Genomic DNA, 13,821 nt, shown 5'->3' on the forward strand with positions numbered 1-13,821 from the left:
TCTGCCTTGGCCAAAGGAGGAGGAGGGTTGTGTCTGGTGGGCAGGGCGAGTGTGGCTCCTCCAAGCAGGGGCAGCTTTGTGCTTTATCTTTGTAATTTCTTTCTCAAACACAGTCCAGCGTGGATCTGACAATTGTGGATAAAATACAACAGCATGTGGAAGCCATAAAATTCTATAAGTATTAAATATGTTGTGGGTGGGTAAAATGAAACCTCTTGCTAAACAAAAGAGAACTTTCTTAGCTCAAGAAATACGTTCTCAGATTCTTGTACATTCCAGGCCAGGTGAGGACAGGTTGTCACTTTTGTAATGATCACCTTGTTCCTGGTGTCCAACTGCTTTAAACCAGCACTATTACGTTTGTACACTCGTGATTCTGTGAGATCCTGCCTGATGAAAGTCCTGGTTCGGTTGCTAAAAGAATGTGGTATAAGGTCTTGCAGATCATGAAGTTGTTCTAGAAAGAGCTAAGAAAGTACCATCTAGATTGGGAAGAGAAGGAAAGAGAGTTGGGTTTTTTGTTGTTGTTTTTTTTTTTTTTGAGATGGGATCTCATTCTGTCCCTCAGACTGGAGTGCAGGGACGTGATCACGGTTTACTGCAGCCTCAACCTCCTGGGGTCAAAAGATCCTCCTGCCTCAGCCTCTCAAGTAGTGGGGACCACAGGCATTTGCCACTATGCCTGGCTAATGTTTTAGATTTTTGGACAGACAGGGTCTTGCCATGTTGCCCATGCTGGTCTTGAACTTCTGGGCTCAAGCAATCCTTCCACCTGCACTTTGGGAGGCCAGAAAGAGGATTATTATTGTTATTATTATTTTAAATGGAGTTTCACTCTTGTTGCCCAGGCTGGAGTGCGATGGCACGATCTCGGCTCACCACAACATCCACCCCGCTGGGCTCAAGCAATTCTCCTGCCTCAGCCTCCCCAGTAGCTGGGATTACAGGCATGCATCACCATGCCCAGCTAATTATTGTATTTTTTTTTATTATACTTTAAATTCTAGGGTACATGTGCACAACGTGCAGATTTGTTACATATGTATACATGTGCCATGTTGGTGTGCTGCACCCATTAACTCATCATTTACATTAGGTATATCTCCTAATGCTATCCCTCCCCACAATAGGCCCCGGTGTGTGATGTTCCCCTTCCTGTGTCCAAGTGATCTCATTGTTCAATTCCCACCTATGAGTGAGAACATGTGGTGTTTGGTTTTCTGTTCTTGTGATAGTTTGCTGAGAATGATGGTTTCCAGCTGCATCCATGTCCCTACAAAGGACAGGAACTCATCCTTTTTTATGGCTGCATAGTATTCCATGGTGTATATGTGCCACATTTTCTTAATCCAGTCTGTCACTGATGGACATTTGGGTTGATTCCAAGTCTTTGCTATTGTGAATAGTGCTGCAATAAACGTACATGTGCATGTGTCTTTATAGCAGCATGATTTATAATCCTTTGGGTATATACCCAGTAATGGGATAGCTGGGTCAAATGGTATTTCTAGTTCTAGATCTTTGAGGAATCGCCACACTGTTTTCCACAATGGTTGAACTAGTTTACAGTCCCACCAACAGTGTAAAAGTGTTCCTATTTCTCCACATCCACTCCAGCACCTGTTGTTTCCTGATTTTTTAATGATTGCCATTCTAACTTGTGTGAGATGGTATCTCATTGTGGTTTTGATTTGCATTTCTCTGATGGCCAGTGATGAGCATTTTTTCATGTGTCTGTTGGCTTTATGAATGTCTTCTTTTGAGAAGTGTCTGTTCATATCCTTTGCCCACTTTTTGATGGGGTTGTTTGTTTTTTCCTTGTAAATTTGAGTTCTTTGTAGGTTCTGGATATTAGCTCTTTGTCAGATAAGTAGATTGCAAAAATTTTCTCCCATTCTGTAGGTTGCCTGTTCACTCTGATGGTAGTTTCTTTTGCTGTGCAGAAACTCTTTAGTTTAATTAGATCCCATTTGTCAATTTTGGCTTTTGTTGCCATTGCTTTTGGTGTTTTAGACATGAAGTCCTTGCCCATGCCTATGTCCTGAATGGTATTACCTAGGTTTTCTTCTAGGGTTTTTATGGTTTTAGGTCTAACATTTAAGTCTCTAATCCATCTTGAATTAATTTTCGTATAAGGAGTAAGGAAAGGATCCAGTTTCAGCTTTGTACTTATGGCTACTCAATTTTCCCAGCACCATTTATTAAATAGGGAATCCTTTTCCCATTTCTTGTTTTTGTCAGGTTTGTCAAAGATCAGATGGTTGTAGATGTGTGGTATTATTTCTGAGGGCTCTGTTCTGTTCCATTGGTCTATATCTCTGTTTTGGTACCAGTACTATGCTGTTTTTGTTACTGTAGCCTTGTAGTATAGTTTGAAGTCAGGTAGCGTGATGCCTCCAGCTTTGTTCTTTTGGCTTAGGATTGTCTTGGCAATGCGGGCTCTTTTTTGGTTCCATATGAACTTTAAAGCAGTTTTTTCCAGTTCTGTGAAGAAAGTCATTGGTAGCTTAATGGGGATGGCATTGAATCTATAAATGACCTTGGGCAGTATGGCCATTTTCACGATATTGATTCTTCCTATCCATGAGCATAGTATATTCTTCCATTTGTTTGTGTCCTCTTTTATTTCACTGAGCAGTGGTTTGTAGTTCTCCTTGAAGAGGTCCTTTACATCCCTTGTAAGTTGGATTCCTAGGTATTTTATTCTCTTTGAAGCTATTGTGAATGGGAGTTCATTCATGATTTGGCTCTCTGTTTGTCTGTTACTGGTGTATAAGAATGCTTGTGATTTTTGCACATTGATTTTGTATCCTGAGACTTTGCTGAAGTTGCTTATCAGCTTAAGGAGATTTTGGGCTGAGACCATGGGATTTTCTAAATATACAATCATGTCATCTGCAAACAGGGACAATTAGTAGAGATGGGGTTTCTCCATGTTAGTCAGGCTGGTCTCAGACTCCTGACCTCAGGTAATCCGCCTGCCTTGGCCTCCTAGAGTGCTGGAATTACAGGCCTGAGAGAAAGAGGATTCTTAGGAAGGTATCTGCACCATTCATAGCCTCAGGCAGTCATAGCTGGACAATAGCTATCAAGCAAATCTATAAATAGCTTGTTAAAATGTAGATTCTGAAGCAGTAGCTCTGGTCAAGCCTTTCTAACAAGCTCCCAGCTGTCCCAGTGCTGCTTGTTAGGCAAACCATACTTTGAGAAGAGTAGCTTGAGAGCTTTTCTCCTCTCTCAGCACACACCTGTTGATTGCAGAAGGCATTGGATATTTCCCACTTCCTTGAAGCTCTTTGAAGTGCTTGGACACCATGAAAGGAATTGACCTGCCCCAAGTACAGCACAAGAGTTCTTCCAAAGGTGGACTAGCTTGGGCCTCCAGGACTTAACCCTGTGCCATGGAAAGAAGTAGTCATAATGACAATACTGGAGGCTTCTCATCCACGAAACCAAACACAGAATTGGTAGCTTCCATGTAATCACCTATTGAAATATTTTTAAATATGCAGAAATGTTCTAACATATGGAAAGTCATACGGAATAATAAAAAACATTGAATGCACATTCAGCTTTATCAAAGTTAGTATTTTTCTCTGCTTCAGATTTTCTTAAATAATAAAACACTCAGGAATAATTAAAGCCCTCTGTGTATCCCTCTCTAGTCTCTCTCTCCTTCCTTCCCTTCTACCAAAGGGTAACTACTGGCCTGAATTTGAGGGGGGAATTCATTCTTTCAGCAAATATTTATTGAGTGTCTTCTACATGCCATGCCCAAGTCTAGGAACTAGAGATACAGCAGTGAACAAGACAATATCCTCATGAACTGACATTCTGGAGAGGGAAACTGACAATGAATAGATAAATAAGTGTTTTGCATGCTTCTTAGGCTGTGTGCAAGTGGCATTATACTGTACATATCTCTTGTTTTATTCACTCAGCATTTATCCATGTTGATACATCTACCTCTAATTGATCCATTTTTTTAAATTTTATTTATTTGTTTTGGAGACAGTCTTGTTCTGTCACCCAGGGTGGAATGCAGTGGTGTGGCCTCGGCTCACTGCAACCTCTGCCTCCCGGGTTCAAGCAATTCTCCTGCCTCAGCCTCCCAAGTAGCTGGGACTACAGGCGCCCATCACCACGCCTGGCTAGTTTTTTATATTTTTAGTAGAGATGGGGTTTCACCATGTTGTCCAGGCTGGTCTCAAACTCCTAGCCTCAGGTGATCCACCTGCCTCAGCCTCTCAAAGTGCTGGAATTACAGATGTGAGCCTCCGCACCTGGCTAATTCATTGATTTTTAACTGCTGTATAGAATTCCATCAGTTTGCCTCTGCTTACTTATGTACCATTAATTTGTATGTTCTGTTATTGAATATATAAGTTGTTTCCTATTTTTGATAATTATCAACAAGGGTGACAAAACATTCCTTTTCGCATATCTTTATACACATGTGCACAGTTCCCCTAGAACATATATACACTCAGAACTGGAATTGCAGGATTCAAAGAGTTTGTGCTTCTTCAGCTGTACTAGATGTTGCTAAATTGCTTTCCATATTGGTTATACTAATTTACGTCATCACCAGCAGTGAATGAGAGGTCCAGGCACCTCTTTCCAGCTCTAAATTGCTGGTGTTTGTTTTATGTCTGTCCCCTCCTTAGCACTCTGTCCAACTAGAATCAACGTCTTGATTCTAATTCCAGGTTGGGCCACAGAGCACAATTCTGAGGACACAGTGTCTCTGTAACCACCTGACCTTCTTTGCCAGCGACTTCTTTGTCGTGCCCAGGACCGTGAATGTTGAAGACACGGTTGAACTGTTCCTTCGCGTGACCAACAATCCTGTTGGGGTGTCACTGCTGGCTGGCCTTTTAGGATTCTATGTGATCACAGTTGTGTGGGCTTGGAAAAAGGATCAAGCAGATATGCAGAAGGTAACGAGACTTTGAGTTCAACAGATTTGCCATGATGGTCTTGAGTAATTAAATAAGATGGGGGAAAAAAACACACCTTTGTCAAAGCCTGGTACTGGGAGGCATAGAAATTCAAGTGGAACTTTTCTTACATTTATCTTCATGTCTACTGTCTGAAGACCTAAGAACCTTTTCTCTATTTTTGTTTCCTTTGGTTCCAAGATTGGACCCTTGTGGGACTCCTTCTAGGACAGGAATGAGCCAAAAGAAAATACTAGCCAGGTACAGTGGCTCATGCCTGTAATTCCAACATTTTGGGAGGCCAGGGCAGGAGGATCACTTGAACTCAGGAGTTGAAGGCAAGCCTGGGCACCATAGCAAGACCTTGTCTCTATTAAAAATTAAAAACAATATAAGCCAGGCATGGTGGTGCATGCTTGTAGTTCCAGCCACTTGGGTAGCTGAGGTGGGAAGATCACTTGAGCCCAGAATCGTTGAGGCTGCAGTGAGCTATCGTGCCACTTTACTCCAGGCTGGGCAACAGAGACCCAGTCTCCAAAAAGGAAAACAAAAGACCTAGAGAGCTTAACTAAAGTCAAATGCAAGTTTATCTTACTTTATACATTGGATATGAAAGTTATATGTAAATTGGCCAGGTGCAGTGGCTCACGCCTGTAATCCCAGCACTTTCAGAGGCCGAGGCAGGTGGATCACCTGAGGTCAGGAGTTCGAGACCAGCCTGGCCAACATGGTGAAACCCCATCTCTACTAAAAATACAAAAATTAGCCAGGTGTGGTGGTGCGAACCTGTAATCCCAGCTACTTGGGAGGCTGAGGCAGGAGAATCGCTTGAGCCTGGGAGACAGAGGTTGCAGTGAGCCAAGATCATGCCACTGCACTCCAGCCTGACTGACAGAGTGAGACTCTGTCTCAAAAAAAAAAAAAAAAAAAAGTTACATATAAATCAAATTATAATTTAATGTAACTGACTGGGTGAGGTGGCTCACGCCTGTAATCCCAGCACTTTGGGAGGCCGAAGTGGGTGTATCACTTGAGTTCAAGAGTTCAAGACCAGCCTGGTCAACGTGGTGAAACCCCGTCTCTACTAAAAATCCAAAAATTAACCGGCCATGGTGGCGCATGTCTGTAGTCCCAGCCACTCAGGAGGCTGAGGTGGGAGGATCACTTGAACCTGGGAGGCGGAGGTTGCAGTGAGCCAAGAATACAACATTGCACTCCAGCCTGGGCAACATAGCAAGACTCCATCTCAAAAAATAAAAATGAAAATGTAACTATATACAAGAAACTTACATGGTATGTTTTTTAAAACAAAAATGTTTTGACAGCCTCTTCTTTCCATGTGTTTGTTCTTCCTATGTTTTCTTGCACTTGGAAATTCTAGAATACGCTAAGTGTTCATTTCTTGTTGCCCTGGGTGTAGGGTTGTCCGCGTTAGTAAACAAAAATACAGGCTACCTAGTTAAATTTGTATTTTAAATAAATAGTGCATCTTTAGTGTAAGCATGCCCCAAATTATTCATAGTTTATCTGAAATGCAAATTTAGCTGGGTATTCTCTGTTATCTGGTACCTAAGTAGGAGAGAAGTGCAAGGATTTAGAGGCTCAAGACCTGATTGGGTGATTGTATGACTATTTCACTTGAGAGATACAGGCCCTGGAGGTTCAGGCTTCATCCCCACTTTAGTGGCTTAGGTCTGCTCACGTGTCTGTCTGCTGCCCACACCTCAGCCCTGCTTTCTGTAGGGCTGGCACACCTGCCAGAGTGCATCCTCCTGCTCCTCACTTGGAGGAGGCGGGAGCTATTCTACGTGGAGGCCTAGTAAGTTGCTTGGTTCTGCTTTTCTTGCAGGTGAAGGTTACTGTCCTGGCTGATAATGACCCCAGCGCTCAATTTCACTACCTTATTCAGGTCTACACCGGATATCGAAGAAGGGCTGCTACAACAGCTAAGGTTAATGAAATAAATGTTCTTCACTTGTTCTTGGTTTGTGTCTTCTGCCACATGAGACACACTCTGAGCTGGTGATATCCTGGCAACCAATAGCACTTTAAAAGCGATCAGAGATTGGTATTTTCTAGTTCTAAACTGTACATGCGGGCCACGCATGGGGGCTCACACCTGTAATCCCAACACTTTGGGAGGCCAAGATGGGGAGGTCACCTAAGGTCAGGAGTTTGAGACCAGCCTGGCCAACAAGGTGAAACCCCTTCTCTACTAAAAATACAGAAATTAGCTGAGCGTGATGGCCCATGCCTGTAATCACAGCTACGCAGGAGGTTGAGGCACAAGAATTGCTTCAACTCAGGAGGCGGAGGTTGCAGTGAGCCAAGATCACGCCACTGTACTCCAGCCTGGGTGACAGAGCAAGACTTCGTGTCAGAAAAAAAAAAAAAAAATACTGTGTATGAAGAATTCTCTATGCTTGTCTAAAATCCGAAAGACTTTGTCTAAATACAGTTTTCTATGTCTTCATCTCTCTCCTTAGGGATAAACCCAAAGAATCGTGTTAAAATTCCCTCTATTTTATCTTTCCCTGTCTCATGGTAGGTTGTCATCACCCTCTATGGATCAGAGGGACAGAGTGAGCCCCATCATCTCTGTGACCCCCAGAAGACAGTCTTTGAACGAGGGGGCCTGGATGTCTTCCTTCTCACCACTCGGTCCTCTCTAGGGGACCTGCACAGCCTTCGGCTCTGGCATGACAATTCTGGCATCAGTCCCTCCTGGTGAGTACTTATGTCCTGTTGGCTGTTGCTGCTGCTTTGTGGATCCAAGAGAGAAGAAGGAAGATCACCACAATAAATCACAGTAAAGCTTTGAGCCCCAAATAGTAACAAACGACTATTAGATTTCAGTTTTAAAGCTATCTACAAAGAATAAGCCCTGGAAAGAAGTGTGAGAGATTAACAATATGATTTTTTTTTGGACAGTAGAGTAATAGATGCTTTGTTTTCTCTAATTTTATTTTCATTAAATGTCATGATTGTGAACAGCAAATAACACCAATGAAATATTGCCTGAAAGTGCCACAAATTAAAAGTATTTGTAAATATGAAAAAATATCCTTAAAGACTAACTTTAGTAAACAACTATCTACTGACAGTCAAACTTTGAGTCAAACTTAAGAGCTTAAGGACAGGGCGTAGCAGCTCACACCTGTAATCCTAATATTTTGGGAGGCCAAGGCAGGAGGATCACTTGAGGCCAGGAGTTTGAGAACAGCCTTAGCAACATAGGAAGACCCTGCCTCTACAAAAAAAAAAAAAAAAAAAAAAATTAGCCAGGCATGGTGGTGTGCACCTATAATCCCAGCTACTCAGGAGGCTGAAGTGGGAGGATCACTTGAGCCTCGGAGGTTGAAGCTGCAGCGAGTATATCTGCACCACTGCACACCAGCCTGGGCAACAGCAAGACCCTGTCTCGGGGGAAAGGAAAAAAAAAAGTCAAGATCTTAAGGAAGGAGAAAGGATAGAATTACTGTATGAGATGTGCCTGAGGAGTTAGAGAAATAACTAGACGATGATAAAGTCCTTGAACCTAACATATGTTAGGTTCGAATGATTCAGCATCTTCCTTCAGCAGCACCCAGAGTTAGGAGAGGTGCTACAGAAAGTAGATGATGCAATTAATTAAGAACGAAGATTACTGGTTCCTTGGAGTTAAGAAAAAAGAGAAAAATAAAGTGGAGTCTTAAGGCTCAGGCACTCAATCTGTTGCTAAATGTTGCCCACCTGCAAAGAGCAAAATTTTGCCTAAATTTATTAGCAAAATACATTTTTCCCCCCAGGCTAGATGTACCAGCCACTGGGTCAGTAGAGCCTAATAACTTTCTTGCTGCTTCCGTTCTGTTCCAGTATGCACAAATCAGCTTGTAAACCATCCTTCCAGTTTTATTTAAAAAGGTGAATAATGTATAGGAAGCACTTGAAAAGATGTTCAACGTGATTAGTCATCAGTAAATGAAAATGGTAGAGCACTAGCCACCCATCAGAATGGCTTAAATTAAAAATTCTCACAAAAGACCGGGTGCAGTGGCTCACGCCTGTTATCCCAGCACTTTGGAAGGCCAAGGCGGGCAGATCACTTGAGGTCAGGAGTTCGAGACCAGCCTGACCAACATGGTGAAATCCTGTCTCTACTAAAAATACAAAAATTAGCCGGGTGTGGTGGCAAATGCCTGTAATCCCAACTACTGGGGAGGCTGAGGCAGGAGAATTGTTTGAACCTGGGAGGCGAAGATTGCAGTGGGCTGGGATGGTGCCACCGGACTCCAACGTGGCAACAGAGTGAGACTGTCTCCAAAAAAAAAATTCTCACAAAACCAAGTTTAGAGAAGAATGGGGAGCAACTAAAACTCTCACACACCCCTAGTGAGAGCGTCAAATGGTATGGCCACTCCAGAGAACAGCTTGCCAGTTTCTTGTGAAGTTAAACATACACTGACCATGTAACCCAGAAATCACACTTACAGATATTTACCCAAGATCAACAAAAACATGTGTCCACTGCAAGACCTGTACACATATGTTCATAGCAGCTTTATTAATAGCCCAAAACTCAAAACATCACAAATGTCTGTCTAACGAATTAACAAATGTTAGTATATTCATGCAATGCAATACTACTCAACGAAAAGGAAACTATTGTTACATATAACTACATGGATGAATTTTTTAAAATTATGCTTAGTGAAAGAAGCTGTACATAAAGAATGTATAGGCCAGACACCGTGGCTCACACCTCTCATCTCAGCACTTCGGGAGGCCAAGGTAGTTAGATCACTTGAGGTCAGGAGTTTGAGACCAGCCTGGGCAACATGGTGAAATTCCGTCTCTACAAAAAAATACAAATATTAGCTGGGAGTGGTGGCTCATGCCTATACTCCCAGCTACTTGGGGGGCTGAGGCGGGAGAATCACTTGAGCCCAAGAGGCGGGGGTTGCAGTGAGCCAACATCACACCACTACACTCCAGCCTGGGCAACAGAGCGAGACCCTGTCTCAAAAGAAAAAAAAAAAAAAAAATATATATATATATATATATAGCATATGATTCCACACATGTGAAATTCCGTAAAAGGCTAACTATTCTATAAAGATGGAGGACAGCAGATCACTGTTCTCCTAGGGCCAGGAGTGAGGGGGCAGGAGGTGACTGGAAGGAGGGATAGGGAAATTTTGGGGGTGATATTTTGATGGTGCTGGTGTATAAACGTTTGTCAAAATGCATTGAACTGGCCAGGCATGGTGGCTCATGCCTGTAATCCCAGCAGTTTGGGAGGCCAGGGCGGGCGGATCACAAGGTCAGGAGATCGAAACCATCCTGGCTACAACATGGTGAAACCCCGTCTCTACTAAAAATACAAAAATTAGTCAGGCATGGTGGCTTGTGCCTGTAGTCCCAGCTACTTGGGAGGCTGATGGAGAATCACTTGAACCCGGGAGGCGGAGGTTGCAATGAGCCAAGATCATGCCACTATACTCCAGCCTGTGTGACACAGTGAGACTCCATCTCAAAAAAAAAAAAAATGCATTGAACTGTGCATTTTAGGGGCACGTGTCATCAGGACCTCCTGAGGCTGTCACAGGTACACATCCTTAACCTAGGCAAAATAAACTTTCTAGATTGACTGGGACCTGTCTCAGATATTCAGGGTTCACATTTTGGTAACCACGAAGGGATTCTAAGTGGAGGTGCCCTAACCTTTGACAAATCTATCGGTGCTTGGTGCCAGCTTGAGCTACCTTTATGGCTCAAACCAATAGGACAATTTGCTGAGGCCTGGAAGCACCCCTTCCAGAGAATCCCTGATCGCCCAAAATTTGGTCGAGATCTAAAGTTTATTTTGCTGTACAACTCCTTTTTCTGGAGTTCTGATTGCTTCCAACAAGGAAAGCAAGATTTTCCTGCCTTCATGACGATGGGAGGCAGGTAACTCCTTTCTAGAGTCTGAGCTCACTTCTAACAGGGAAGGTGAATTTGAGTTTTTTCCTGCTTCTAGGGTAGTAGAGAGCAGTATTCAGCCTGAGACCTATCCCTAGGTAAGTAGCTGAATTGGAGTTTTGCCTTGGCTAAAGTTAAGATTAACAACCAGCTGGTCTTAATTTCTCCTGACCATTAGAGCACTCGGTGATCAGTTTTGGGTTTTTGTTGTTGTTGTTTGTTCCAGTCTTTGTCCTGTCATATTTGACCAACTCTACCTTACTTGGTCAAATCAAAATGAGAATTCCAAATTATGGGTATTAAATTGGTTAAAGTTCGTGACAGCTGCAAAAGAGGGAAAAAATGCATTGAACTGTATATTTTAAATGGGTACATTTTATCAGGTATAAATTATATATGTGATAAAGTTGATTTAAAAAAAAAAAGTGGCCAGGCACGATGACACATGCCTGTAATCCCAGCACTTTGGGAGACGGAGGCAGGCGGATCATGAGGTCAGGAGTTCAAGACTAGCCTGGCCAACATAGTAGAACCCCATCTCTACTAAAGATAAAAATTAGCCAGGCGTGGTGTCACATGCCTGTAATCCCTGCTACTTGGTGGCTGAGGCACAAGAATTGCTTGAACCCAGGAGGTGAAGGTTGTAGTGAGCCAAGATCACACCATTGCACTCCAGCACTCCAGCTTGGGCAACAGGACGAGACTCCATCTCAAAAAAAAAAGTATGCGGGCCAGGCATGGTGGCACACGCCTGTAATCCCAGCACTTTGGGAGGCTGAGGAGGGCAGATGGCTTGAGCCCAAGAGTTCAAGACCAGCCTGGGCAACATGGCAAAACCCCATTTCTGCAAAAATACAAAAAATATATATACACACACACACATATACACATATACACATATACACATATATATACATGTATATATGTCTATATGTGTGTGTGTGTATGTATATATGTGTATATATGTATATGTGTGTATATGTGTGTATATATGTATATGTATGTGTGTATATATGTACATGTGTATATATGTATATGTGTGTGTATATATGTGTGTGTGTATATATGTGTGTACAAATTTGTGTATATATATGTGTGTATATATATAGCACCAGGCATTGTTGGGGGAACCAGCCCCCAATATTTCAATGTAGGTTCTGTTTTCCCTAAGTGTTGGCCAGTCTGAGAAATAAAGAGAAAGAGTACAAAGAGAGAAATTTTACAGCTGGGCCTCTGGGGGTGTCATCACATATTGGTGGGACCATGATGGTGACCCCAAGCCACAGAACCATCAAGTTTTTATTAGGGATTTTTAAAGGGGAGAGGGTGTGCAAACAGGGAGTAAGTCACAAAGATCACATGCTTCAAAGGGCAATGAAGATCACAAGGCAAGGCAAAATTAGAATTACTGATGGGGGCCTATGTCCCGTTGTGCATGCATTGTCTTGATAAACATCTTAACAAGAAACAGAGTTTGAGAGCAGACAACCGGTCTGACTAGAATTTACCAGGCTGGAATTTCCCCATCCTAGTAAGTCTGAGGGTACTGCAGGAGGCAGGGCGTATTTCACTCCTTATCTCAATTGCATAAGACACTCCCAGAGCAGTCATCTATAGACCTACCCCCAGGAATACTATTCCTTCCCCAAAGTCTCAATTATTAATATTCCTTGCTTGTAAAAGAATTCCGTGATATTTCTCCTACTTACACATCCGTTTATAGGCTCTCTGCAAGAAGAAAAATATAGCTGTATTCTGTCCAACCCCGTAGGCAGTCAGGCCTTATGGTTATCTTTCCTTGTTCCCTGAAAATCGCTGTTATTCTGTTCTTTTTCAGGGTGCACTGATTCCATATTGTTCAAACACACACATTTTACAATTTATACAGTTAACGCAATCATCACAGGGTCCTGAGGTGTGACATACATCCTCAGTTTACAAAGATGATTGGATTAAGAGATTAAAGACAGGCGTAAGAAATTAGAGTATTGATTGGGGAAGTGATAAATGTCCATGAAATCTTCACAATTTATGTTCAGAGATTACAGTAAAGACAGGTATAAAAAATTATAGAAGTATTAATTTTGGGAACTGTTAAATATCCATGAAATCTTCACAATATATGTTCTTCTGCCTCAGCTCCAGCCAGTCCCTGTGTTCGGGGTCCCTGACTTCCCACAACAGTCCATGGTGGCACATGCCTGTAGTCTGAGATACCTGGGAGTCTGAGGTGGGACAGTCATTGAGCCCAGTGGTGGAGGCTGCAGTGCGATGCATTTGCGATACTGCACTGCACTCTAGCCTGGGCAACAGAGTGATACTCTGTCTCAAAAATATAAAATAGACTGGTTGTGATGGCTCACGCCTGTAATCCCAACACTTTGGGAGGCCAAGGAAGGTGGATCACAAGGTTAGGAGATCAAGACCATCCTGGCCGACATGGTGAAACCCCATCTCTACTAAAGATTAAAAAAATTAGCTGGGTGTGGTGGCACGTGCCTGTAATCCCAGCTACTCGGGTGGCTAAGGCATGAGAATTGCTTGAACCCGGGAGGCAGAGGTTGCAGTGAGCCAAGATCACACCATTGCTCTCCAGCACTCCAGCCTGGGTGACAGGGAGAGACTCGGTCTCAAAAATATATATTTTTTTATTTATATATGTGTATTTATATATATATATATATATATATTTATATATACACATACACACAGGCCAGTCATGGTGGCACATGCCTGCAATCCCAGCACTTTGGGAGGCTGAGGAGGGCAGATTGCTTGAGCCCGAGAGTTCAAGACCAGCCTGGGCAACATGGCAAAACCCCATTTATGCAAAAAATAAAGATATATAGCCAGGCATGGTGGCACACACCTTTAGTCTGAGATACCCAGGAGGCTGAGGTGGGACAATCATTGAGCCTAGTGGTAGAGGCTACAGTGT

General features: G+C 42.8%; 1 protein-coding gene across 1 annotated transcript in view; it reads left to right on the top strand.

Annotated features, from left to right (window-relative positions):
- The window catches only part of PKD1L3 (polycystin 1 like 3, transient receptor potential channel interacting), an 88,005-nt gene that overhangs the window by 26,706 nt on the left and 47,478 nt on the right, over positions 1-13,821 (top strand). Inside the window, 3 exon segments of the mRNA XM_025369859.1 lie at positions 4,710-4,940; positions 6,790-6,891; positions 7,489-7,667. Of these exon segments, the coding sequence (XP_025225644.1) occupies positions 4,710-4,940; positions 6,790-6,891; positions 7,489-7,667 (512 nt within the window).

Source organism: Theropithecus gelada, chromosome 20, assembly GCF_003255815.1.
Source record: "Theropithecus gelada isolate Dixy chromosome 20, Tgel_1.0, whole genome shotgun sequence".
Lineage (NCBI taxonomy): Eukaryota > Metazoa > Chordata > Mammalia > Primates > Cercopithecidae > Theropithecus > Theropithecus gelada.